General features: G+C 37.1%; 5 protein-coding genes across 5 annotated transcripts; 3 read left to right on the plus strand and 2 right to left on the minus strand.

The window, feature by feature from the left end:
• The first annotated feature begins 4,056 nt into the window (after window positions 1–4,056).
• On the plus strand, window positions 4,057–5,143 carry LOC145696137 (uncharacterized). The gene is made up of 3 exons (XM_081773126.1): window positions 4,057–4,218; window positions 4,265–4,930; window positions 4,974–5,143. The coding sequence occupies exons 1-3, from the start codon at window positions 4,057–4,059 to the stop codon at window positions 5,103–5,105; spliced, it is 960 nt and encodes a 319-aa protein (XP_081629252.1). The 3' UTR covers window positions 5,106–5,143.
• LOC145698778 (inhibitor of growth protein 5-like) lies at window positions 5,112–5,965 on the minus strand. Its single transcript, XM_081775999.1, has 5 exons — window positions 5,780–5,965; window positions 5,602–5,739; window positions 5,474–5,558; window positions 5,313–5,425; window positions 5,112–5,273 (listed from the first exon to the last, which is right to left on the minus strand). Exons 1-5 carry the CDS (start codon window positions 5,921–5,923, stop codon window positions 5,157–5,159), a joined length of 597 nt encoding a protein of 198 aa, XP_081632125.1. The 5' UTR covers window positions 5,924–5,965; the 3' UTR covers window positions 5,112–5,156.
• A 627-nt stretch (window positions 5,966–6,592) lies between these two features.
• On the plus strand, window positions 6,593–7,793 carry LOC145696816 (cilia- and flagella-associated protein 77-like). Its single transcript, XM_081773914.1, has 7 exons — window positions 6,593–6,711; window positions 6,820–7,093; window positions 7,141–7,233; window positions 7,278–7,373; window positions 7,418–7,498; window positions 7,541–7,612; window positions 7,654–7,793. The coding sequence occupies exons 1-7, from the start codon at window positions 6,689–6,691 to the stop codon at window positions 7,762–7,764; spliced, it is 750 nt and encodes a 249-aa protein (XP_081630040.1). The 5' UTR covers window positions 6,593–6,688; the 3' UTR covers window positions 7,765–7,793.
• Window positions 7,794–7,830: 37 nt separating this feature from the next.
• LOC145696817 (Golgi-associated plant pathogenesis-related protein 1-like) lies at window positions 7,831–8,654 on the minus strand. Its single transcript, XM_081773915.1, has 3 exons — window positions 8,536–8,654; window positions 8,249–8,495; window positions 7,831–8,205 (listed from the first exon to the last, which is right to left on the minus strand). The coding sequence occupies exons 1-3, from the start codon at window positions 8,638–8,640 to the stop codon at window positions 7,880–7,882; spliced, it is 678 nt and encodes a 225-aa protein (XP_081630041.1). The 5' UTR covers window positions 8,641–8,654; the 3' UTR covers window positions 7,831–7,879.
• Window positions 8,655–22,726: 14,072 nt separating this feature from the next.
• Window positions 22,727–24,129, plus strand: LOC145699361 (uncharacterized). Its single transcript, XM_081776631.1, has 6 exons — window positions 22,727–22,872; window positions 23,532–23,597; window positions 23,639–23,780; window positions 23,822–23,886; window positions 23,937–24,017; window positions 24,061–24,129. Exons 1-6 carry the CDS (start codon window positions 22,784–22,786, stop codon window positions 24,110–24,112), a joined length of 495 nt encoding a protein of 164 aa, XP_081632757.1. The 5' UTR covers window positions 22,727–22,783; the 3' UTR covers window positions 24,113–24,129.
• Window positions 24,130–26,874: the final 2,745 nt, after the last annotated feature.

Raw genomic sequence — 26,874 nt, forward strand, 5'->3', positions numbered from 1 at the left:
TAGAACTTCTGGCAGATACAGTGTTCGTAGTGGCCGTTGTTCGCTTGCCCTTGGCAGAAAGTTTCGTCAATATTTCGGCGGTACCGGCGAAGGGGATTTTCTGTTGATGGTTTTAACGAAGCTTTTTTGAAACAAATTTGTTAAAATTATTAAAACCTTTCCTTGAGCAGAAATCAAAGCAGAAGAACTTACGATTCTTGAAACTGGATCCTGAAAAAATTTTTATTGAAAATATTTGTTAGTCGTTTCTTACAGTCGAGATAAAAAATTTCGCCTCAAGAGTCAAAAAGAAAAAGAAAAATAAAATTGTCATTTTCATTCTCTCTTATGAAAAACTCGGTCAATCGCGCGGGCTTTTATAGAAAACCGCGGCGCCCTAAGAAAAGAGAATGAAGGGAGCGTGAAATCTGTTGAACCGAGCTACCGGTGTCGAACACATAAGAATGCTCTTTCTTGAGTCATCAATTTCTTTTAGAACATAGTGGCGTGTGCTAATGCTTAAAATGATGGTCATGAAACGAGGCTTAGGAGAAAAGGAAATTTAATTATTAAGTCATGTCCAATTCGACTTTAGACAGATTTTTTAATTTCCATGACTTGAAGTTTCAAAGCCAAGGAAAATGACTCGAGATGTTCAAAGATAATACTGTATTTTTAGGGAAAGAACTGCGGGACGAATAAGGAAGAAAAAACAAACATTAAAAAGAGCTTGAATAACCAAATTTTCCGGAAGCCGAGATTTCTGACCTAATTAAGAATTCTAGCGTCGGATCTAGGCGGCATTGCAAACTTAGAAATCACAAAAACCGCGTAGTGGTAAACTTGCGGCCATAACTAAATTTGGTCTTCATCGTTCAATCCATCCTTTTTTCCCTCAATATTTGCATACTGTCCTACCTGGTTATGTTGGATCTGGAACGCCTGGGATGCCGAAGCGAGAAACGCTAGAAAAAAGGAAATCATCTTCACTCTTTTTTTTGACCGGGAATGATGCAAAAACAGCACAGACGGCGAAGATTTATACTACGGGCGGAAAGAGCGCCACCGCTACGAGTACCGCGCCGTACCAAAAACACCGCTGCAAAATCAAATCATCAATCAAGAGTTTATTTCGTAACAACTTATGTGTTTTTCTGTAATTTTTTCTAAAGTTGTACTCCACCATTACTCAATTTTTTTGGATAAAAATAGTCTTTGTACTACTCTCAAAAACTCAGTCAATCAGTCATGGATTCCGGATTTTCCAGGCTTGAAACACGAATTGTGAAATTCCTGATGCTTATTTTTACATGAGCCGCCCTTAATATTTCTCAAAAGACACTTAAAAATTACGCTGACTCTTCCGAGCACGTTTAGTTATGTATTCATCATCATTAAGTACATTCTTTTTGATCGGCTGAACATAACCATATGTTTGCTTCATATGGTTTTTCGAAGCTATCAATTTTCATTAGAAGCTCTTTTTATGTGCATATTTCCTTTCATTTTGATGACGCAAGGACTTACCGATCGGGCGGTATTTTTATGGAGCATTATATAAACACTCCAATTTACAGCGGTTTCCTTTTAAGGGCCCTCGAGCTCCAGGTTTCTTCCTAGATTTTAGCTGGAAGTGCAGGGTTTTTCTCAGAAACTCTGAAGCAAATCAGGAAAACCAAGAAAGCGGACGAATTATGCCTAGTCAATTTGGGCCACGAAAATTCATCTGCGGTCAATATAGAAATCCACCTGACATCATGTTTGGCATCTTTTTAGCACGTTTGCACTTTTTCTTAATTTTTCCTGTTCGAAGTGGCTCTCACAAGACCTCACGATTACCCTCAATTTTAGGCTCAGTAAAGCAAAATTCCTTCTAGTGCAGCCCTTAAAAAAAGTAAACATTGAGATAACATCTGGTTCTTCAAGATTTTATTTCCACGATAAAATTTATTGATTTAAATTTTTACTTAAAAAAATTTCATCATGAAATTTCTCGGAAATTGAAATTTACTAACGAACAAAGAAATTCTTGTTTTATCTGTTTTGTTTTCTCAAGAGCGTGTTTTTTTCGTTCAAGATGCTCTTCTGGCGGTAAAGAAATTGTACCTCAAAGGGATGTTTTCGGATCTTCGGGGGATTTTTATGAAAACATCTCAACTCGAATTTTGCCACCGTTATTCTTCTTTTTGGATTCGGAACTAAGATACTGTTTCGAAAGAAAAAATGTTCGGAAATCGGACGGAAATTGTTCAAAGAGGAATTATCAATGTGAAGTCCATTCGAGAAAGTCATACATCATTATAATAACAGTATGAGAATATCATCGATCAGTCACATCGATCTTATCAATTTCTTGCATCTCAAGAACATGTCTAGGCAGAGCTCATTCGACTTCCGTATTTTGGAACACAAAAAATTTGTATTTTTTTTCGTTGACGTTTTCTCAAGAATAAGAATGACGAAATTTTTCTTGCGTTCATAACAAGAATTGGCCTTCTGATAAGCCGAAAAAGGTCGCTTTAGAAAAAACTGACTGCATAGAAATGAATGACGCAGGAGTAAGTTTTCAAATTAATATATTTTCTCAAAAATAAATGTGATTTTCAGATAAGATATCAAAGAAATGGAGAAATTTTTGTTCATCGTCTTCTAAAAAATTTGTTAACTTTTACTCAATTTTGATTCTTTACCAATTATTTTCAAAAAACTCATGAAGAGTCCAATTGATCTCGCAATCACCGAAAGAATATTTGTATCCCCTCTTAGCGATCACGATCGCAGGAGCCATGAAAAGGACAAACACTAGTTCAAGTTCGATGGTTTGTTATTTTCTCACTAGAAATTGTTACCTGGAATAAGCGGAGGAAAAACAATAGCGGCAACGCATGAAAGTCCCCAAGCAGCGATCCAAAAAAGCGATGCGCCAACAATCCAGCTAACAAAAAAGCTGCTCCAACAACGCTCCAAGTCACCAGCCTCGCATTCTGCAAGTTTATTTCGACTTGCGAAAAAGATCGAAGGGGAAACCAAATCGAGGCAGGGGTACATGAAACCAGCTGCAATCGTGATTTTCTGCCAATCAGTTCGAATTTCGGAGCCGCATTCTTGGTCTTCCATGATTGCAAGCATTCGATCGAGGGCGTTTTCTTAATAGGATTTTTATTATCAATATTTAATCTTTGTTCAATTAACCTGCGTCTAAGTGTTGATTCGTTTGTCGATTGTTGTTGGCTTGTTCTTCATCTTTCAGAAATTTTTCGACTTCCTCTGATTCTGACTCCTCATAAGCGTAGCTATCCGACTCATACTCGCTCGACTCATATTCCGAAAAATCGTCCTTTTCGTCATTGGGAATCGGACAGTACTCCTCAAGCTTCCCCAAATCGGTGAGCACGCGACTTTCTTTTGGAACATTTTTGTTCAAAAAACTCCAGAAGCAGTGAGACTCCTTGTTACATTTACATGCAACTTTGAGGTCATTTTCCGCGGTTTCGAACCAAGTTGTTTCGCAAGAAAGGGTGCATCTTTGACGACCGTTGACTTTACTGCACTCGGAAGTCAAACCTGCTCGAGACTCAATTGGACTCAGAGTGTTGCATTTTGTAGTCTTTTTTCGACCTGAAACCTCTTGTGATCATTCTCTCATTTTAGGATAAGAGACTCTTATTAAGAGTAATAATTAGGGTCAAAACTCTCTTTCTCAAAACTTACTAGCGCTTCCTCCAGCCGACTCAGAGCAAAGGAAAAAATATAGCAATGCTTTCATTTTTTCTCCTGCAATAAAAAGATGCTCATGAGAGGTGAGGTTTTTGCAAGATTTTATTTGCATGGATGTTAACATTACTGATCTGGTCTTTCACATAACCTCAGAATAAATATCACCCTTTGGCAATAAATCATTTTTTATCTTTATCTACTCTCATAAGTTACAAGAGAATTTTATGACCGAATTCATCAACTTATATTATCACTATTGTTTAAAGCATCGTGCACCAATTCTAACGCAACGCCTCAGGCAAAGCTGTGAAAATATCAAAAGTCTAAGGGTGTTCAAAAGATTTTTTCAAAAAAAAAGAGATGTCAGATAAGTGCAAAAAGAATAATTATGATTTATGCCTAAACGGTGCAAAATGTGATGAGAAAACCGGTCAGTGTACTTGTTCAAATGGCTGGGAAGGTAGAAGATGTCAGAGAAGTAGCTGCTTACCAGTTGAGGGGCTTTCTGAGAAAACGAAAAAGGTAATGATCTATTAGTTGAAGAAGATGTTTTGATAGAAATTTCTAGTGCGTGGATGTGGATACATTTGTTATGCTCGCAGAAACACCTTCTATCCCCTGGAAAAAGAGCCTTGGAAATCCCATTTCCGACGATTTCATCTCCGCATCGCATTATCTAACCGGCGTCATTCACGATCTCCTCAACTCAACCCTCAATACCTTCATCGAAGCTCAAGTCACCGAGTTTTCACCTCGAACGAAAGGAATCGCTTTCCGAACAACAATCAAGCTCCAAGAAGGCCGAGCCGGTTGGGATCAATTAATCTGGTATCGCTGGATGAAAAGAGCAGTCGACTACGCTAGCATCGAATCTGGAAGAGCAGTTTTTATCGATCCAGAGAGCATTCAAGTTTTTGACGTTGACGAGTGCAAGCTAGACATTCACAATTGCGACGTCAACGCAGAGTGTTTCAATCAAGACGGAAGTTTTGAGTGCAGATGCAACGACCCTTTTGTCGACATTGCCGCGATAAATGGCAAGCGAAAGGGAACAGAATGTTTTGACGCCTGCGAAAATGCCACTGAATATTACACTGTTGATTACTGTATGAATGATGGCGTCTGCATCAACGCCCTTGACTCATTTGAGCCAATTTGCTCTTGTCAATATGGATTTTCTGGAGAAAAATGCGAAGTTAGAACTGAAAGTTTTGCCATGGTCTTTTTGCTTTGGGTAAGAAAGTCTTTCTTGATTGCAGAAAAGAATTTCTTTTAAGGGAATCTGCTTCGTCATCGTAATTTCGACAGCCATGGTTTGCGTCTACAATGCTGTTGCGAAGAAAAAAGGACGGGTTTATGCCCTCGATAAGAAAAACTTTCTCTCCGAAGAACCAACTGTAAATGAATAAGTTTTTGGCTGTATTATCAATTTGCTCACAGGAATAAATTATAGCAGGATTTCAATTCTTCTTCTTTTTCGACGGACCCTTGAGTTTAATGCAGTCTGGGCAGTACCAATCTCCTTTTGGCTCTTTCTTGATTCCCACGCATTGAAAATGAAACCATTCGATGAGGCACTAAAACCTATGTTAAGCTTGTTTATTTGGAATTTTTACCGTAGGATTGTCGCAAGCAATCATATCTCCTGAAGAAACTTGGTCGCAGTAGCAATATGTCGGCTCGTTTGGATCGATTGGCATGTCGTCCACATTTTGATTAGGAGATGTGGCTTAATTTTATGAATCATGATGATTTTCTATGAAAATGATAAGCTTACGATTTGACAAGGTGCCCCGATCTTTGCCAAGAAAGTTTTCGAACATCCAGACATTCTCGTCCAATCGAGAAATTTCTTCATCAAGCTTGAAAGATTCATTATAAAATATTTTTCATTGAGAAATTCACCTTTTTTGAAAGACCCTGCGCCAAAATAATCTTTTCATTTTGAATTTTCTCCGCTGTCTTCCAGACATCATCAATGTCATTTCTCATTTTTCGCCTTTCTTTCTTCGATAAATTTTCTTTCGATTTTGTTGAGAAGTCCTCATAATAGATTGAAAAACTAATGACCGTAAAAAACTACCTCAAACATTTCTCCAGCGAGTTTTTTCTGAAGCTCGACTTCCGTGTCCAAGATCTTTATGTCCTCAAGGACGGAGTTCAACTCGGACGGGAAAAAATTTAGGGATTGAAATAGCTCGTCGATGTACAATTCCGATGCTGCCATTCTGAAATTCAAGAGTTCAAAATACGATTCATCAAAACAGCCGTTGTTGTTGGTCGATTGTTCAAGTAAAATCTGGGAAATAAGTCCAAGGTGATGCGAAATTTTAAAACATCAGATCAGCCTCCGATCTTAGTTCCTACATTTCTCTCGAGTCTAAATTCCTCAGGGGTCTGCTCTTGTCTAAATTTGATGCAGTTATTGCTGGGAAAATTGAGGCTGCCGGTCATCTAGAGAAAAAGGGGAAATAAGGGCACAGTTAACTTTTTTGTCTAGAAGATATCGGCTCAAATTATCGACTTTGAAAAGCTGTCCTCTTTTTCATGAGCGTCAGATCGAGAGAGAGTTTGTCATTTGCGTCTGCTCAGGATATTCAACAGTAGAGACAGGCTTTTCAATTAGGGAAGGTAGAGATCTTTCAGATCCTTCCTAAGGTTTTCTGTGCAGATTGCCGAGCGCAGGGTGCTGGAATTTCAATTATCCTATTTTTACTATTTTCAGAATGTCCATTGATGATGTAGATAATGATTAAAGGAGAATATTTTCCGAAAAATCTCCAAAAAGCAAGTGTTTGCATGGCATTTTCGAAAGCGATCGCCTTAACACTTGTTTAATCTATCACAATGAAGATCTCCTTAGCAACCGGGCAGCCAATGTTTTCGATCTTTATCCTTTTCTTCTCGCGGCCTGAGCGTAAACAAGACAGACCTTCTGACAGATTTCCTGTTTTGAAAACATAGAAGAAAACATACTTAATTCGATCGAGAAATGCAGATCAATGAGGATTTTCGGTAAGTTTTTTCGAGAAAAGAATTTTTAGAGAATTTTTAATAAGAAAATCAATTTCAAAAATTAAATTTTGACAAAAAATAAATTGAAAATTGAACAAAAATATTCAGAATCGGGACATTCAGAGGATCCATGCGAGAAAATCACCTGATCCAGCGCCCGAAACTCGGGCGTTGCCTGGAGCGGGGTTATACTCTCCCTCCAGGCGCCACGTTTGGCCATAAAAATGTCAAATCTGACGGTGGTACTGCAGGTGCGCTTCAGTACTCTCCGCTCAATGCAAGAATAAAGTCAGCTTCGCCGGAAATGATGCAGAAGGACTTTGTCAGGCTAAATCGAGCAGCGCTCAAGGCTGGCTGCATTTCTGCTTCTGGACAAAAACAGGTTTGTTTTCAAATGAAAGAAGCATTTCTTAAAATTTCGATTTTCAGTTTCGAGCATTGAATGATTACCGACTTACTCCTCCATCACGTGATGTCAAACCTCGAATTTCAGTTCCAGAAGATATGACATTCGGCAAACCGGTAACCTCCCTCCCTACTCCCCCCCCATCTTACTTAAATTCTAGTCACGACCAAAATCGCCAATCTACGAAGTCATCGAGCACAAATTCCAGAAAAACTGGCTGATTGAAAGAAAACTTCAAGATCAACGTCTCGCTCAGGTTTTTGATCTCATTATAATTATATTTTTTAAAATTTCCAATAGCAAAAAGAAGAAGAATTAAACATCCAGCGGAAGAAACTTCAGGGCACCCTCACTTCTGCTCTCAGATCTACCCGATCAAAGGTTAAATTTTGACACCACTGAACAGCGATAACAATGTTTAAGAACCCAGATGATAAAGTAGATGGCCCGCAGTGGACAATGAAGCGATTCAAATCCGCCGGGCCAAAGATAAATGCAAGTTTCTTTCGAAATTCTAGTTGATTATTCAATTCTAGAGCTTCCGAAGCAAGTCGGCAAAGGAAAGATCGGTTCATTTTTACGAAGACAGCAAGCATACTCAGCTGGGAAATCATAATCGAGGAATAATTGTGCCAGCGAAATCTTGATTTTTCAATAAACTTGATCATAAAAAAAACAATATGTATTTATTTTCTTGAAAAGAACATGTTTATTGAGTTAAAAAAAGACAGGATGTATTCTTCTCTTTTGAATTGATTTTCTTCAATTGCTTCCGACGTAGTTTCCATCAAGTGGTCCACGGCTGTCGACATTCTTGGCCTCCTGACCTATGTAGTTTCCTGGAGGATTGTATCGGCCAACAGTCCAAGTTCCGAGGGAGTTGACTGCCTTCGCGTAGCAAGCGCTAGTGGTCGATTGCCAGACATTCTGGGTGAAGTGGCCGTAGACCTTGTCTTTCTTGCAAGTCGCGCTGGAGAAGTTCCAGTTGACATCTTCACTTTGGAACATGGTGACAGCAGAGCTCATGGTGCTTCCGCCCCAGGAGGACCAAGCGATGTTTTCGCCTTCTCCTGGTCGCTCAGAGCTTGCTAGATTACTTTTAGTCTTGAATCTCTGACTTGTTTTCCTTACGCGAATGCTCCAAAATAGGCTTTCCTTGAGCAAGAGACTTGTCGGCCAAATGCTGGGCCCACTTTTGAGCGCCTTCGCAGGTGGTCTTTGATGGAACAACGAAGTTGTTAGCTGCGTGGTTTTGTCGGTACTTGTTGTTTAGAACCAAAGCATCGCAGGCTTCGACAGCGTTGCGGTGGTAAGCGCTGAGGCTGTTGACGCAGTCGTCTTTGAAAGCACGTCCCTCTGGAGCCGCGAGAACTTCGGTCTTATGATTGGTTATTAAAATCGAGAAAACCATGACCTACCATGAATTCTTCATCGATGATCGAATCGTTGACGATGACACCTTGTCCGAGTCGTTCAGGAAGAATGCTTGCGGTCGCAATAGTGGCGAGGCAGAACACTTTCATCTTTGTCTTCAACTTTTCTGTTTTCAGAATGAAGTGGCTTCAGAAGAGAACAGTGGGAATCAACACAGCATCTGCTCATTTCTCAATGTCTTCTAAGTAAAATTAAGATAAATTTTATTCTCATGAGAAGAAAATTATGAATATCAGATGCTTGCACATCATATGACAGCTGGCCCTTGCTTCGCCGGTTTCGTTCGTTCTGTTGGTTTGTCATCGTTCCTCTCGCAGCCTGGCTGATAATCACGATCATCAAAGCAACGAGAAATTTAAAATAAATTCAAAGAAACCGGAAGAAGGCCGAAAGGAAGAAACAACTGAACAAATCACTGGAAGCGACACTGCGAATAATTGTCGTCAAGATTATATTCATAGCGACTTGGTTGCCAAATATGCTCGAGACGTTTTATTATGCAAATACAATTACTGCTACTGATGGATGTAATCGATCAGCGAGCGTATTTGCTTACGACGCATTTTATGACATTACTCTTGGATCTTTCACCAATCTTTTTTTTATCATTTGATGTGGAATGAAATTAATTTTTCCTTCAGATTTGAGATTAGGACATCCAACAATAAGAACGCCAAATAAATCACACAACTCACGCGAGTTTCAGCGGACTCAAACACATAAAATCAGGAGAGACTGCCTAACTGTCAGCTTACTGATTATCTTTCGGTTGGCCACTCGCCTAAAAACGCTCCATTTTTTCAAAGACCAGCGCCGAGATCTCTGATGCGGACGATTAAGAGGTCTTTAGAGAGAGAATAAAAAGCTGATCAAGAATATGCTAGTCTTATTCTTGCAAAATGATATTCGTCATTTTTAGAGAGATCAACCATATATAAAAATTTTCATTGGAAAATAAATTAATTTGCTTAATTTGATTATTCGTGATGTCAATCTTTGAACAAAACCTTATCGAAGAGACAACTAAGTGCGAAAAATTATTTTTTCCTTTAGGCCTTAGCCAATGATTTTCTTTTGGAATCATCAAGAAAATTTAGTCTGATTGACAAAACCTTGCCTTGATGTTTTTTTCCGATTTTTTTGTAATAAATAATTAATCCTTTTTGTATCAACGGCATTTTAAGCATTCAAAAAAACTTATCAATGCCCTTTGAATGAAGAATCGCTGAAAATTGTGATCTTATCGATTGTGAACTTGAGCGCCCGCGAGCCAAAATCTGTCGATTGCTGGAATCTGTTTCGAAAAATTATTTTGGAAATAATATAATAAATATTTTGGAAAAAATAAAATTAAGATTATCGATTTATTTTTGAAAACTTCGATATAATAAATACTTTTAAATGCAAATGATATAAAACTTTAAGCCTGCTAAACATTTATTTCAATTCTATTTATTTAAGTTGTGAAATAAAAGTAGACACTGAAAATGTATCGAGTGTCCCGAATCTCACCGATGTCCCCTAATAATTCTAATAATCCGAAGGTCCCCGTCGGATCTTACATTAACAAAAGAAAAAAAGAACTCAGAATTTTTTTTTGGCTTAAGTACGTAATTGTTTTTGTTAAAATTCAAGGAGAAGATCGCACAATTAATGGTAGAAAAATCATTATATTTGCTAAATAATCGCCTCTAACAAATTTTTTGAAAATTTTTTAATTTTTTGCGCTTTAATTTAAAAAAGTAAATTATTGAAGACATAAAAGAGATTTGGAATATATGCTTAAGGGGGGATGGACGAGAATTTTTCAGGGGTGATCATAATTTCGCTTGTATACATAGTCTGTAGATGAAACTTATCCTTTTTGAATTAACAGATTCTACCGAATCTATCGAGCCAAAAATCAGTCGATAAAAATGAGATTTAGGGGTAAAATAAAGAAACTTGCGAAAAAAATGACCATTTTTGGTGCATGTTTGCGGAAATGGCCCTACTTTGACGAGATTTTTGACCGGTTTTCTAGTCAAAATTTTTGACTTCTCGCCGGCTTATTTTTTCAACCCTTTTCTATTCGCCAGTAAATTTAGCTTTTGCCTATCTGATCAGGTTTTCCCGCATTTTAGGTCACGGAAATCCCGATTCTCGACGAGCCCCCTTAAGGAGGTATAGGGCGGTTCTCGGGAAATTGATCGTTTGAAAACAGCTCTCAGGCTCAGATGGATAAGAAAATTTAAAATTCGAATCTTCGCCAAGCCGCCCCATACCTCCTTAATGGATTTAAATGGACAAAACTAATTTTCTTCTTCTTTTGCGTTTTTATCGTTTTCCTTCGATAGTTCTTTTTCTTTTGCTACTGATTCTTTATTCGCGTGTCTGAAAGCAAGGATGAATGATCAACAAAAAATGATTCTTTATGATTTTAACGCTCCTTTTCTAAGAAACCAAGTCTCAGCAGAATATAAGAAAACATACTTTTGTTTCGTTTGGGCTTCTGTTTCTGTCATTTGCTCAGGAAGATTAACATGTTGCTCATTGCAACAATCAATTATCAATGAAAATGTCGTCCCCATACAAAGTATTCTTCTGAATAAAAATTTTTATGACATAACGTTAAAAAATTTTAGACAATTAATTTAAATGAATAGGGTAACAGAAAAAAATTATATCATGGATAGGGTTTCTATCGGGAATGCGGCGCGCGGCGCGGCGCTTTTCCTATAAAATGTTCGATCCCTTATTCCTTACTTGATCTAAATTTTCAGTAAAAAACATTTTGATACAGTCATTTTGATGGCGCTGATTCATAATTTGCCCTTAAAATTTTTCAAAAAAAGCGAAGAAATCCCTTCAATTTGCGAAAAAATCACTCTTAATACGTCTAAATAAAGTTTTAAAACTCTGATTTTTTGATACAGTGTGAAGCACTTTTAAGGCCGATTTTCGGATGACAGCGAATTTCAAAAGTGGCCTTAAAATGGATATTTTTGTCTCGAGTCGGATGACAACAATTTTTTTTTCTTTCTTGGGAAAAAAGATAAATGAGGGTTCATAAAATTATTCGGAACTTAACTTTCTTTCACTGTTTTTGGAATATACTTTCAACTTATTTCCTAAAAAATAGAAATAGTATTATTTTTTTTCGCCCGAACAAAATATGAATTGTAGCCTTTTTCAGAATGTTAAACTTTTCAGAATTGAACTCAACATGATTCTTTCTGTCATTTTTTCAAAAATAATATTTGTAAAGCATTAAGGGTAGAGTAAGACGTTTTTCTTTAGTCTATCAAAATTTCGAAAGGGGGGGACACAAGGAACCAACCAAAACCAGCAGAAGAATGGGTAGAACTGACGGCGCGCTACCCCCCTAGGATTATTTTTGTGGACGCGATAAGGGGCGTCATGACGAGCTCTATCGAAAATTCCTTTCGTCCGGCCCACAGGCTGAATCATAGACACAGATGCAGTCTCCAGCAAAATCCCAAAGTTGAATCATCGGCAATCGCTTTGATTGGACATCACCCCTTGACTCCACGTGGAGCTTTTGGATATGAGCCCCTGAGTCTGATTCAACCTGTGGGCCGGACGATAGGAATTTTTGATAGAGCTCGTCATGACGCCCCTTATCGCGTCCACAAAAATAATCCTTGGGGGTAGTGCATTACGCAGTGAAAGCGCTGCAAAAATGAGTTTTTCTTCCTTTACGGTATTCAAATAAACTTGTAGAACTCTGATTTTCATATATTTTGTTAAACAAAGCGCACTTGATATTCTGTTAAAATTTCATGAGGGGGCTAAAAGCGAAACCTTCCAAAACCACCGGATGACTGAGAGTGACGCGCTTACTAAGGCTCTTTCCATGCGCTTGGACTCTGTTGACATTGCTCCCCGTGTAAGGTTCGAACCTTTTTGCATAAGGTGACAAAACCTAGTGGTTCGATATGAAATCTAGGGATTTCCGGAACTCATTCCATTAGTACTATGTAAATTATGAAATTAACACTTCCTGAAGGTAGACGGCGGGTTCCATTCTTTGTGAAGAATGATTCTTTTTTCAAAGAATGGTTCTTTTTCGCAAAGAATCATTCTTTTTTAAGAATACTTGAAACATCGCATAAAAGACAGTCAAAAGTTCAGAAACAAAATCCTGTTTATGCAAATAACTTAGGAGCGAGTGTGCGCTTCGCGCCAGTGATCAGGGAAACTCCAGAGAGTTTGATATCCAAGAATTTTTATATATCCGAAAAACCTATTTTTACCTTATTTTCTCTAGAAAATTGGAAAAAAGAATGATTCTTTAAAAAGAATGGAATCCGCCGTCACCCCTTCCTGAATTCGAAAAAAAAACTTGTCGACCATGAAATTGCTTCTCAAGAAGAGATTGACAGATCTAAAGAGACTCTTAATAACTTCAATATCGATTAAAATAAATAAGCTATCCTAATCTCCATCAAAAATTACCCATAGATATGAAATTTCCCCAAAAAAGCATGGATTTTGGTGATTTTCTCCAAGCGCACTAAAGGCGCGCCCCTCCTTGCGAGCACCACCACGCGTGTCTCTTGTCATTTTTTAAATAGCAGATTCGTGATCAGCACAAAAAACTGATATAAACACTTAAATTTCAAGAAAAAAGACAGAGTTCGATTTTCCCGATAGAAACCCTAATCATGGATCATAGAATAAGATTTGATTCTACTCCTTCGTATTTTGATCGATTTTAAAATTCCTTGAATCGTTTGAATCTATTGATTCTATTTTTTGAGTTTTCGATGTTCGAAATTCGTTTTGATATTGGTCATAAGTTCGAAGTGGTGGTAAGCGATGATGTACAGCTCTATAATTCCTCAAGTTATTTTTGGGAGGATCAAGAAGAACTGGAATTTTCAAATGGAGCTCTGTCTCATCTTCATCGCTTATTTGATTATTTTCTTGATTGCCTTCTTGATTTTCATGTTCTGGAAGTGAATTGGTATACGAAACAATATTGTCCGTGTCAATCTTGCAATCAATTTCGTTGAAATGACATGTGCAAAAAAACATTCGATGAAAACAGCATTGATCAGTACAGCCGCAGAAGAGTTTCCAGATTATATACTCTTAATGCATAAAATAATGACTTGAGCACTTTCCTTTTTCATTACCAAAACAGCTCTTTCTCTTCGGATTAAAAATATAGCGCTTCAAATTCCTCGGGAACGGTTTTTTTGATCCTTCTTCATAAAGTTCCACAGTAAAATGGTGACAATTTGAAGTGAAATTGCTGTATTCTGACCAGCCATTGTTTTTCATGGCGAAAAATTTTCGCCGGAAAGATGCAGTTATCTTAATTATTATGAACAATTATTTCTTAAAAATCTTAAAAGCTTTAAAATAATCCATTATTTTTTCTTGTTCTTATGCCAATTGCTCGAAACATGCTGATTTGATTTTCTGTTTTTAGTGAATTCAATATTATAAATATATAATCGCATTCCAATAATTTTCCCTACATGATTATTCCAAGGCAGCCTCAACAGACAATTTTTATAAAGGATTTTTATCTGATCATAACGAACAGAGGAAATAAATTCAATTCTTTTAATTCAAAAATCTTTTAAACCTCATTCAGCTCTTCAGCATTATCAGTTGGTAGATCGTCCAATTTGATGAGTTCTTAAAGATTATTTTAAGAATTTAATAAATTTGAGAATAATTATCATTCTTGAATCGAATTTTAAAGAAAAAATATTTTAAAAGATTTAAAATATTTAAGTTCTGATCTTAAACGACAATATTTATAAATAGATAGCATCATAATATGAATGTTTACATCAAATGAGTCAAAGAGAATGAAGCGTTTTCCTCAATCTGTGGTAGAAACCTTCCTTATGAAGCAATATATTCTTATATTTTTACACAATCTTCCACAATATTTTTAGAAGGTCTTTTTTTATCATTATTCCTATCGTTGCCTTACCGTGTTCAAATTTTTCAAAATTCGGTCGATTGGCTGATTTGCTTAGAAGGGTTAACTGGCAGCTTCCGCTCACATAGTCATATTTGAAGGGCCATACAATAAGGGCAGTGTGATAAGTCAAATCCCCACCGCAGCAGAAAATGTCCAGGATACGACTATTAATGGTCTCTCTTGTCATCTTAAACAAAAATTTTAGGAGATTCATTAAAGATCAAGGGTTAAATGTCTCGTTTTACCAGTTTATTTTAAACAAAAAGGATAATTTCTATTTATTAAATATATGATTGGCGCTCGCGCTCAGGATAGAATATGTTCTTTTATTTTAGTTGAATTCTTACCCAGATTGCTGACTCGATGGGAATTTTTTTAATATGAAATAAATAATCATCTTTCTCTTGTTGATTAATAAAGCTATCTGCATTGTTTAAGCTTTTATCTGTAGGCAAATTCTGCGGTTTGTCGTCGAACAAATCTTCTTTGAGCAGATCAACCTGTTGACTGAAATCTTTCATCTTCAATCTTGTCGACCTTTCTGGGCTGATACTACTGCCGCGCCGAAGTTATTAATGTTTAATTGTTTTCCGAAATAAGATGATTTTTCGGATGACATGGGTTCAGGAAAAGTCCTTTTATAATGAAAATTTTCAAGTCGACCTTAGGTTACAGAGGAGTTTTTTTATTTTCTTAGTAAATTGATAAATTGCCGTTTATATGTACCAAAGAATTTTTAAGGGGTTTTGGATTAAAAACTAGGCTTTTTAACCGCATGGGACAGAAGGTGTTTTCCACTGCACTTAAGGACTTTCTAGCTAAATAACTTCCGAACGAATTGTCCAAATTAGATAAAAATTAAAATGGTTGTTCCTTCATATAATTTGAGCAGGTTGGTAAGTTTCAAGGAATTATCGATTACCAACCGCCCTCTGCACCGGATTATATGCGGCCTAATTGGCCTCCCGCTGAGTGTTTGCCTATTGAAACCGAACCAATATCAAGACTTTTGTCCACTAAAAGGGGTTTTATATGTTTTCGATATCGCTGATTTCAAATATTGAATTAACTTTTTCGAGAAATCTAAATAAGAGATAATTTTGAAACCCATCTGAGATAAATGCCTTTTTTTCTGCAAATTTTGATAGCGGATTTGAGATCTACACCCCAAAATTAGTAATACTACTACCAATGGGTATAATTTTCAAGTTTATCCGACGACTAGTTTTCTTAAGTGCAGTGGAATACACCTTCTGTCCGAGTGCCTCTATCCCCCGATCTGTCCCACGCGGTTAAGGAGAAAGACTTCAACGAGACTGTTAAAGTTTTCAATGGTTGCGAAGTTCTCGAAAATGCTCATTGCCTGGCGCTTCAAATTGATGAACGTTGAGCTGCGAAACAAGTAGAGATTGAAGAAGCGACTTAAGTTTAAGTGACTGATAAAGCCAATGTGAGGTATAATCGACAATTTTCCGAAAGAAAAAATTGTCATTTCAGCGACAATCAGAAGTGCCAGCCCAGAAGTGCCAGCCAAGATATCCACTTGTGTACTGATGCTTTTTTTTCTAACCATCTCTCTCTCTTTTTATCGAACTTTATTTTATCTGTCGACGGGCAGGAGGTAACCGATTTATAAGATCATCACCATAGACACTGTTTGATTTTTCAGAAAAGCTCTGCATGAATCAAAATTCCCATAAAAATGAATTCATGTGGGGGGACGGGGGTTGGTTTTCATTTTTTTTTTCTCGAGAAACCTGTTTTTGGCCATTTAATTTTTTTATTTTTATGAGCACAGAAATTTAAGTCGGATCTTTGCTGTTAGATTTGGTGCACAGGCAGACAAGGACTTTTTTGCTATAATAATCCATTTTTTAAAAAGCGTTACCTGGATACGACAAAAGGTTTAGAATGCGTTTTCGTGTGCCCGCCCTAGCTGTAGCGACATTCTCGAAAAGAGCATCGCCCTGACCCCGGATGTTACTTTCTCGACCTTCGCAAATCATGAGCTTTGTTCATCTGCAATTCCAGTAAAATCAGCCCTCCGCTTCTTCGCTTTTTTAATAAAGTTGAATGTTCACAGAAATTGGTGCACCGCAATTTGACGTCCGGCGGCGCGGAACACGCGATAATAAAAATGGAAATATTATATCGAGGCGGCGCGGGAATGTCGGGAACAACCGGTCACGTGGTCACCGCGGTGGAAATGATGACGACGGAGAGAGGTTTTTGGGGAGACATACTTGAATGTACAACTATTGTAATTTTTGGGAGAATGATGTAACATGCATTTTTCTGTTTTTTCGACTTGAAAATAGGAAAGATTGAGCATCTTAAATAACTGTTACTGAATCGATTATTCTAAATAATCACAAAATCAAGCATAAGGGTACTACCGTCGATTTTCCAAATAACCGAAAATGCTACAAATTTTTTTGTCTTTTTTCGGAAGTTGGTGACTTCGAGCCAAAATTTATCCTGTTTCTACTCGAGAAATCAAGAAATCCTTCTGACAAATTCAAGATCTAAGATAGATCTACTGCTTTAGTTATTTCTGCTAACATTGATAGGTTTTGAGTTATTCGACCGTCAAGTTGGGGAAATCGAAGTTAGTACCCTTAAAATCAGGAGCTGAATTTTGAGCAAGCTCAACTCGACTTTGAACTCAATCTTTTAGTCGTTTAATTATTGGCATGCGTTATTGGCAAGATCATGAGTAGCAAACCAAATCTTACGTTGCGGCATTGCCGAAAATAAATTAATCCGGAAGCGACTCGCTTTTGTAAACAGGCAAACCCACGGCGACTGACGGAAATGAAGCTGCTGGAAACGCGATTTGTTTAACAAACGGGAAAGTTTATTTTCGAGTGATTTCTTTTACGTATTCTAACTGCTTCGGTTTGAGAAACTCACGAGAGACGCTCTTTTTTGGTTCTCCTTTTTTCAGAATAAAAATTATCTTTCGCTTGATAAGTTTATTTTTCAATTGGAAAAAAGACCGTTTTTTATCAAGAAAAATTCACTCGAAGCCGTCGCGATAAAACGTTCACAGCGCTTCCGGCTGATGATCGCTTGCTGAATTCAGCAATGGCGACTGTGGAACTTGTCACCCCTTGTCAAGACGCTGCATCTCACTTCACTGCCAATTATCATATCGCATGTTATCGCCACCCGTTGTTTTTGCTCTAGCTTTCGAGCAAAAAGCGAAAACGTGTGTGAATAAACAGTCATTTTTATTAAAAAATTTATTTGACCCTGACTCTGGTTTTCTGGTACCAGCTTTTCTCGGCAACCTATGTAGAAAACCTGACTCAGGATTCTGAAAAATCCGTGTAGCCAGTCAATTCTTCAGATTCTGGCAAAGCCGCTTCGCGGCTTCATTTTTTAAATGGCCGCTACGCGACTTTTTTGAAGATTTTTTCACCCTGACTCAGATTTTCTTCTCAAATTTCTGATACCAGATCGGCTCGGAAATCTGTGTAGAATCCTGACTCAGGATCCTGAAAAAACCAATCAATTTTTCAGACTCTGGCAAAGCCGCTCCGCGACTTCGTTTTTTAAAAAGCCGCTTTGCGGCTTTTATTGAAGACTTTTCTAAACCCTGACTCAGGGTTTCCATTCAGGTTGCCGAGCAAAGAAAAAAGGTCAGGAATCCTGACTCAGGATACTAAAAATAGATTGATTTATAATCCGACTCATAACTTCTATCAAACATTTCTGTCGGAAGTTACGAGTCTCGTAATTTTTGATGAATTGCTTTTTACGTTCATTTTCGAATCGTCGTCGTTATTTGATGTTTTAGAAACGAGCGGCTGAGAGAGAGAGAAAAGCTTGTTTCTGCGGGTAACCGCGCCTTCTGGTAACTTCTCAATTTAAATGTTTCTTTGCGCCGCGGTTGGAAGATGTTTGCAGCGGAGAATTACAACGGTAGAAGCGGGATTACAGCGGATAGAGAGGAACGTACCAGACCACTTCTATCACCATAAAACATCAGAAATAGAACCGTTTTTGGGAAAATTCGCCATATTTAATGAGCGTGAAGATAAAGTTCAATTATTTCCTCTGCAAATAGCTAACGATTGGAAGATTTGAGTAAAACTCATTCAAAAGTGAATAAATGTTCAAAATTATTTTTCTTTTTTCTTTTCCCATCTTAGACGCGATTCGTCCTTTTCTTCGGGAAGGGCAATGTCCGTGAGTCTTGTATTTTATTATCGTTAAAATTGAACATGTATCTTTATCTTTTTTATGAGATATATTATTCTACATACCTCGGGTACCTGATTTAGGGTCGCTTTTTTGGTCCTGAAATTCCGAAAAAACGACACTAAATTGAACGACACGAAATTTGGTGGCAAAAACAGTGTTGTTCAAAAAAGCGACACTAAATTAGAATTTTCGGGATCCCGCTTTTTGAAAAAAACGACACTAAATTGGGCGACACTAAATCGGGTACCTGAGGTAATAGTTATATTTAAAATTATGAGTTATAACTTAGTAAATAAAAAAAAATAAAAGAGATGAAGAACTTGGCCTTCTTTGTGACAGTCAATGTTATAAGGAATTTCTTGCTTGTAAAGATGCGTGTAGCTCATCGTCCTGCGAGAGGGTTTGTCTGACTTCCTATATCGGTAAGATTTCTTTCTCTTGTTTTAATACCGATCAAGATTGCTACCGACTTTGCCCGTGCTTTGACGATTGCACAAATGGTTGTGATGGATGTAAAAATTCGGTTTGCTCCTGCCGATTGCCTGAAATCAATAATGTCGATTATCGACAATGCATAAAAGAAGTAACTGATGAGTTTAATTCTTGTTTTGGGAATTGTACTGCTGATAGTTTCTGCTACCAAGAATGTACGTCGACACTCATAGATGATTCTGAAAAATATCCGTGTAATTCTGGATGTCCTCTCGGCTGTCCTTGTGAAACTGGATACGAATGTCAGCCTTATATTGCTTCTCTTTGTCAATCAACCTCTTCAACTTTTGTCGATTTTAGTTATATGATTTCAGCCAATGGTCATATCAAGGATAGTTTCATAAAAAAATTTCAAGCAAAGAAAGCCAAATTATTCACGAAACTTTTGAAGGAAAATCGATATTACTCATCGCCCTTGACCTCTGCACCTTTTTTACGAGTAGCTGGCAGTGCTCTTTTAAAAAACGAAATGTTCATTTTTGGTGGTTACTCAGATCCGAAAAAGGTTTTTCTCAAAATTAAACAAAATTTGATATACCTCGGGTACCTGATTTAATGCGCTTTTTTGGCACCGAAATTTCGAAAATCCGGCATTAAATTGGAATCGTATGGTTGCCGATATTGGAATTGATCTACATATAATAATCTAACTTTGAAGATAGCTAAAATAACAAACTGTGCGATAAAAGAAATCGGAAAGAGGCTCACATATAGTTTTGTATCGACGGCTGGATCACTTGTCACATTAGAAGAAGTTGTAGAAGAAACAATTTTATGTAATGCCAATGAAGACCCTCTCAAATGCGAAAGCTTTGATGGACAATTTCTTCGCCAAGTCAGCAATACCAAAATTCAGCATAACAGTGGTTGTATGGCTCGTTATCATGGACAGGCTCTTATTATTGGGGGACAGCAGACAAACACTGTTGAGATACTTGAATTCAGGTAAAACAGGTTATTTTAATTATATAATAAATTAATGATAGGAATTCATATCAATTATTCTTAGCGGTTGGCAGTATATAAAAGCTTTTCCATCGGAGGCGAAATTTTTTCATCAAGCCTGTACATCAGTTGGTAATGAAGTAATTACAGTCGGAGGATGGAATGACACTTACATAAAAGAAGTGTATTTTTTTAAAAATAATGAGTGGAGCATTGCCGGAATTATGCAAAACGTTTGTTTTATTTTATTTATTGATAAATTTTTTCTTAGTATCATAGGGATGGATCGATTATTTTTTTTGAAAATTTCTTCATTATCTTCGGTGGCTCAAATAAGTAGGACTTGATTTCACGTTATTAAGTTCAGTTTTATTTTTAGATACAATTCTGTTGAACGAGGCGAATGGCTTAATGATACTGTCATTTCAACACGAACAATCCGTGATCATGGCGGCGATTGCTATCACCCAATTATCTTTGAAACAACTCCCGATATTTGCAGGGATTTTTGTAGCGAAGACTTTTGTTACCTTCCATAAAATAAATTTTAATGACTGTTTTCTTGTTTCAAAATCTTGAAATTATAACCATTTTGGCAGAAATCACGCCGGTAAAATCCAAAAATTAAAGCCCTTTCTTTTAGTTTTTTCGACAATATTTAGAGTAAACACGTTAAAGTAGCAAAAATGTTTAGTATTTATCGCAAATAACCATAATATTTTTGGCAATTACTTTTAGTGAATAGCAGTATGTTTTCTCATCGAATTTTCCAAATATTTAAAAAACGTTTGGAGCGTGTTCTCATTTTCGCGGCGGTGTCAAAAAAGCGCTTTACATCAGAAGAGGCAGGACTGGGCGGCTCCCATGTTCTGTGCGAAATTGAACAAGGAGAAATAATTGAGCAGCATCCAGAAAAGGGACGCCACCCTGAATACAAGAACAGTTGTTTTCTCTTCTGGTGCTAGAATCGGCTGGACTGGTAGACTGCTTGTTTTGCCATTGGGAACTTGAATAACATGATTTGGAGAAACAAGATAAGAACAGTTAATGGCCCGTAATTGCGGAAGCTCATATCTTGCTCTCTTTTTCATGAACTTTCATGATTTCTTGCTCCTAGCGTAAAAAGAGTCCTCGAGGAAATTTGTTTAACTAAAAATCCTCTGAACAGTATTTTTAGCTCAATTTCAGCTCCGGATTTTCCAGGCGCCTCGGAGATTCCAGAGAAAGAGAAGAGGTGATAAAGATAGACGTAGCTTTGTATACGACTACATTTCTGAAGAAAAATGATAAGCCATCGGAGATAAGGGTGGAGCACATTTTTTGCTTTTGAAGATCTCAACCCTTTTTTCTGATGGAAAATGGGGATTAATACTATCCAGGTAAAATAATGATAGATTTTTTTTGCCAAAATTTTCAAGATTTTTAAAAATTTTTATGATTTTTAAAAAAATCCAGATTTTTTCAAAATTTTTATTATTTTTAAAAATTTTCAAGATTTTTTCGAAATTTTCAATTTTTTTTTAATTTTTAAAAATCTTCGTGATTTTCGATAAAAAAAAATTTAATGATGAAGAACCCTAACCCTAACTCCACCCCTCTTTTTTCGAAACCCTAACCCCAATCGCCCGAGATGACCGAAAATGACTTTCGATCTTTCAATCTTTGCACCCGGTCATATTTTTATTGCAATTTAAATATCCCTTCATCTGGGCGTGCAAAAGTAGCTTCGAATTTCAAAATTTACGAACTAAAATGAAACTTTTCGGGGCTTATTCTGTTTTTTCGACATTCTCGAATGGTCAGGAAGAGGAATGTCTGTAAGATAGAGTTTTCGATGTTACACACTTGAGTGAATATATTTAGAGATGCGGAATTGGCGGACGACTGCCAAGGAAAAGCAGCTCTTGAATTCTTGGATTGCGAAGGAAATTGCTTGGATGCTGCTTGCGAAACGCAATGTCTCAACGTCAAGGAGTTCAAATAATTTTTTTCTTCAAATGAATCTATATTTCATGATATTTTTTTAAAGAATCCTGTGATAAGAGTACCGCGAAGAGCTTGATTCCTGCCCTTGTGGACGGGATTGTCCAATCGGGTGCCAAAATTGCAGCCATCAAATTTGCCAAAATGAGCAGAATCACCTCTTCGTTCTTGGGGATTACGGAGAATATCGAAGAGAAAACTTTCTGATCTCCACCACTGGCGAGTTTTTCGAAACGAGGGAGATCACCGTTCCAGAGGCGAAAAAGGCTACTTGCATCTTGCGGGACATGCTTTGTTGAATGACGAGATATTTATTTTCGGCGGATATAACGATTCGTACAAAGCGGCAGTTCTGGAAGGGTGTGCCTTCCGCGAGCTCCAGCAAAGGCTTATTTACGACTACAGTATTGGCAACAATGTACGCGAACTTGGCGGGGAGGTCTATATTTGCTTCAACAGGAAAATTAGCAAAAAAAAGAGAGACCATAAAATAATTTTCAAATTATTGATCCCATTTTTATTGATTGAAATATAATTGAAATTGAAAATTTTTCAATGTTAGCGGTATATAATGCTCTGAATTCTTTTAATTATTGAAAAGTCAATATTCAAACACAAATAAAAACTGCCAAGTTTTTGATGGCGAAAACTTCTCTATGTTTCGCCCTGAAACAACCTACACACATCAATCCGGATGTCTTGCAGAATTTGATGATAGCTTGCTGGCTATTGGATCTTATTACAGGTAAAATTTATAAACAAGTTACAAAACAGCTTGTTTAATCATAAATTCTCGTACAGATGTAGCTGCAGAAGTAATGATATACAGCTTCCCATTGAATATAATCATCTCCTCTTATTTCTTTGTAGCTAATTGTCCAACAGCCATGACAATATGGATCCCACGGTTTACGTTTTTCGCCATTTGGGTCATTTTTACAATCAGCCAAATAGTTACCACCAGGATCTTCCCGTACTCCCTGATTGGTTCCTCGCAAGGATTGCTTTTCCCATTATTTCTTTCAATTTCTCTACTTTCTCGAGCATTTTTCTCAGTACGCCGTGGTCTTGAGCATTCCGGTGTGAATATTTAATTTCAATATTATAAAAAAAATATGAAAACCTTTGATCTACAAATTTTTAGTTGAGTTCGATTCTCCTTTATATCAGTCGTTCGATCTTTCATACTGTTTGAAAAGACTCTCAAACAGGAATATCGACATTCTCGATCGTATCCGTCCAGAGAGCATTTATCAAGAAAATGCTCTGATGGTTTCGAAAAAAGAAAGCTTGGCAAAATGATTAAAAAACATCTCATTTTTGTCTTAGCCCGCTGATAAAGAGCATATGTAAAACACATTTGTTTGGACAAACCTGAGCAAATAAAGATCTGACTGTATTTAGTGGCGATCGAAATAAAGTCGAGCTTCTCCAAAAAGACACTTGGATCGAGCAAGAAAATCATCCCAAGTAAGCTTCTTCGAAAATTATCCGCTACAAAAAATATTAAGAAATCTAGCACTGTTTGGCTGCTTAAAAATTGGCACCGGCGTAATTACTGTTGGCGGTTTCAACGTGCTGACGAACAAGCCATACGATGATGTCTTTTTCTTTCAAAGTTCAAGTTGGCGATCTCTCGGAAAACTTCTCACCGTTAATATGCTTTTTGAAAATTTACATTGATAAATATTCAGCCTCAATTTTACAGCACAGTGTATTCTGTTGGCGGCGAGATCTTCTCAATTCTTGGTGGTAAAAGGTAGCGGAATTGTATACGCGAAGAATTAAATATTATGACTTTGTTTTTAGCCCGTACAATATCGAAAAATTCCGACTGCTTCAAGATGGAGGAAATGTGACGGATAATGAAGTTATTTATTCTGACTTCAGGTAACGAAAAAGGGAAGAAAAAAAAATAAAAAAATATTTTTAGACTTGATGCTCCAATTGTATTCGAAGCTGAAATCGATTTTTGCTTGAACTAAAAAATAAATGAAAAAATAGAAAGAACTTGATTTTTTAAATAAGCAAGAGCATCTCTGTTCAAAGTTGTCGCGCGCTCTAGAAAGCTGAGAAATGCAAAGGAATCCCAAATACAAGCTTATGCGAATATGATGACGCCAGTTTGGAATTCAAAGCCAATCTTCTTAGGGCTTGGCCGTTGCGCGATTAATTCAACTCAGCCACCCTTATTCCTGCATCTGACAGCTCAGTTCCTCATTTTACCTTATTTTTTAAGGTGGTAGTCCCTGCTTTTGAGAAAATCCGAATTTTGAAATTTTCTTTCCAGATTCTAAAAGCTCATTAGAAGAGCTACAAATTTTGTATTGATCATTTTTTCCGAATGTAAGAGAAAAGTCCCAAAATCGGCCTTAAAAATTGATATTTTGATGAAAAATTTCAAAAATTTGAAAATTTATGACTATTTTATCCAAAGTCGAAGCGTTGTGTTAATGATTTTTGGTCTGTAGATTACTCAAATAATAAATAAATTGTCTTCTATGAAGGCTACATAAGATTAATCTTCTTTCAAAAACTCATTTTTTCAAGTTTTTCAGACCCAAGTTTTGATCGATGGTATTAAATAATGATTTTTTTGAGTTTCTTAATTTCGTTGAGTGGCAACTTTAGACGAAGGTATAAACTTGTTAAAAATATATTTGGTTTACATTTATTTTAATTTTTAAGGGCTCTACGCGTGTTTGAAAATAGGCCAAAATGGCGATTTTGCTCGGGTTAGGTTAGAATATGGCACCATAGCTCCTCGATAGGTCGAAAAAAATATCTTTCGGGAACTGGCAACTTTAGAACAGCGTTCGACCTTTCTACCGATATAGTTTTCATCCTTCAACTTAAGCCCAAATTTGTATGAGCGCTGTTCAAAAAGTGCCAAGATCGCAAAAAGCAGGGACTACCTCCTTAACCAAAAACGTTCTTACAAAATCTGGGCTTTTTGGCTACTTGGCCTAATCGTTTCAAATACTCGTGAAAAAGCTCTCTCAACGGTGGCACCGGCAGCAAAAACGATCCTTCGAAGCAAGCTGCCTCCGCGGTTACGAAACTTACGCCAGTCAGCTTTTGATAAATCACCAAAAGCGGGTTCGTTTTCGCGTTCATTCGCAAGCAAATTTGATACTTTTACCAGCATGAGCATTCATCAAATTCGAGTGAACTCCCGAGCTCCGGTTTTTTTCGATTTATTTTCATAAAGAATTTTTTTTTGCTGAAGAATCGGGGTAAAACACATTTATGGAAGTGTTTAACATGGACCTGGGTTTTGATTGGTCGGTAGGCCAAAAACAGCAATCTTATTGGTAATCCAAAAATGCACGCCCTAAAATCGTTAGTCCAAAAATCAGCACTAACCAAGAAATAGAAGTGAATTTTTGAATGACCAATAAGCTTGCTGTATTTGGCCTACCGGCCAATCAAAACCTTTCCCATAAAAATCACTTCTTTTGCTTGTTTCGGCCACAAGAATCGCAGTCTCTTGAAGAAAAAAAAGTAAGTCACAGTAAAAGGCAAATCTCTAACAGAACTAAGAGTGATTCATCCTTCAATCAATTTCTTCATCAAAGAATTGAGGGAAAGACCTTCAAATTTCTGCAAAAATCTAATGAGGGCCGATGTTGGAGGTCTGAATAAAACATGTTAACGCGTTAATGGACCCGTTTTTTACCTTGTAGAATAAATATAGTAACAAGAGCAAACTTGGAAAATAACAAAAAGGAGAAAAAGTCGAGAAATCATATTATGTTCTTTGTTAACAAGAATTTTCCCCGTTTTAAAAACTGTCGCGATCATTAATTCAAGAAGCAAGCTAATTCAATCAACAATTTATCCAAAAACCAGCGTTTTCATCTAAAATTGAGTGGACGGAAAATGATGTTGGAAGGCACGTCAGAACGACAAAGCTGTAGTTTTTCAAGTGGATTTTGTATTTTTTTTTATTTTTTATTGAATTTAAATTTGTTCGAATAATTTTTCAGCCCAGCGATCGAGGCTGATCTCATCAAGTTTTTGCATAAATGATACGATAGATCGTCGGTTCCTAAATGTATTTTGATCAAGTGAAGAATAATGTCGGATGCCCTAAAACATCGCTTTTATTGATGAATATATGGTCCAAAACGTCTTTTTGGCCACGTGACCTTAATTTAAATTTTTTTTTTATTTCTTTTTACATTTTTGCTAAGGCTACGTGGCCAAAGGGACGTTTTCGACCACAAATGCAGCAATTAGGCGACGTTTTATGGACCCCCCGTCAGCTTTTTCCTTCGAAAAATTGAAATTTTTAAAAACGCCATACTTTTGGTTCATAATGCGTCCCCAGGTTAAACTTGCCTCAAAAACTTGATACAAGAGGATTTTTGACCAAGAAAAATCAATATTTTTGCCGAAATTAGGGCAAATTCGTCAATTTGCGGCGAAAAGTCCAATTTTTAAATGGGATTTTGGGGGTGTTAGAGTCGAGATAGACCCCCGAAAAATTAAGCCTCAAAATTATACAGCTCTAAAAATCAGACCATTAGAGCCACGTCTCTTGTATTCAGTCAGATAAGGGGCCAACCGACCCGAAGGGGAGGCCAGCCCCGTCTCTTTTATTCAGTCAGATAAGGCGATCTGGCTCCAGATTCAGGCTTCTCTTCGGGTCGGTTTGGCCACTTATCTGACTGATTCAAGAGTCTGGGCTAGCCTTTCCTTTGGGTCGGGTTGGCGCCTTCTCTGACTGGATTCAAGTGACGGG

The sequence above is a fragment of the Oikopleura dioica genome, chromosome 2, assembly GCF_907165135.1.
Source record: "Oikopleura dioica chromosome 2, OKI2018_I68_1.0, whole genome shotgun sequence".
Taxonomy (NCBI): Eukaryota; Metazoa; Chordata; class Appendicularia; order Copelata; family Oikopleuridae; genus Oikopleura; species Oikopleura dioica.

Excerpts from the sequence above, each read along its gene's own strand:
- LOC145699361 (XM_081776631.1), top strand. The coding sequence starts at position 22,784 with ATGTTTCGCCCTGAAACAACCTACACACATCAATCCGGATGTCTTGCA. Across the intron at positions 22,873-23,531 it reads GCTATTGGATCTTATTACAG|TGGCGATCGAAATAAAGTCG; the intron begins GTAAAATTTATA and ends GACTGTATTTAG. Across the intron at positions 23,781-23,821 it reads CTCTCGGAAAACTTCTCACC|CCTCAATTTTACAGCACAGT; the intron begins GTTAATATGCTT and ends ATAAATATTCAG.
- LOC145698778 (XM_081775999.1), bottom strand. The coding sequence starts at position 5,923 with ATGGCAGCATCGGAATTGTACATCGACGAGCTATTTCAATCCCTAAAT. Across the intron at positions 5,559-5,601 it reads CGCAGGGTCTTTCAAAAAAG|CTTGATGAAGAAATTTCTCG; the intron begins GTGAATTTCTCA and ends GAATCTTTCAAG. Across the intron at positions 5,426-5,473 it reads TCGGGGCACCTTGTCAAATC|CCACATCTCCTAATCAAAAT; the intron begins GTAAGCTTATCA and ends CATAAAATTAAG.
- LOC145696816 (XM_081773914.1), top strand. The coding sequence starts at position 6,689 with ATGCAGATCAATGAGGATTTTCG. Across the intron at positions 7,234-7,277 it reads ATATGACATTCGGCAAACCG|TCACGACCAAAATCGCCAAT; the intron begins GTAACCTCCCTC and ends CTTAAATTCTAG. Across the intron at positions 7,499-7,540 it reads TCAGATCTACCCGATCAAAG|AACCCAGATGATAAAGTAGA; the intron begins GTTAAATTTTGA and ends ACAATGTTTAAG.
- LOC145696817 (XM_081773915.1), bottom strand. The coding sequence starts at position 8,640 with ATGAAAGTGTTCTGCCTCGCCACTATTGCGACCGCAAGCATTCTTCCT. Across the intron at positions 8,496-8,535 it reads TCATCGATGAAGAATTCATG|ACCGAAGTTCTCGCGGCTCC; the intron begins GTAGGTCATGGT and ends ACCAATCATAAG. Across the intron at positions 8,206-8,248 it reads GCCTATTTTGGAGCATTCGC|CAAGCTCTGAGCGACCAGGA; the intron begins GTAAGGAAAACA and ends AAAGTAATCTAG.
- LOC145696137 (XM_081773126.1), top strand. The coding sequence starts at position 4,057 with ATGTCAGATAAGTGCAAAAAGAATAATTATGATTTATGCCTAAACGGT. Across the intron at positions 4,219-4,264 it reads TTTCTGAGAAAACGAAAAAG|TGCGTGGATGTGGATACATT; the intron begins GTAATGATCTAT and ends AGAAATTTCTAG. Across the intron at positions 4,931-4,973 it reads CCATGGTCTTTTTGCTTTGG|GGAATCTGCTTCGTCATCGT; the intron begins GTAAGAAAGTCT and ends ATTTCTTTTAAG.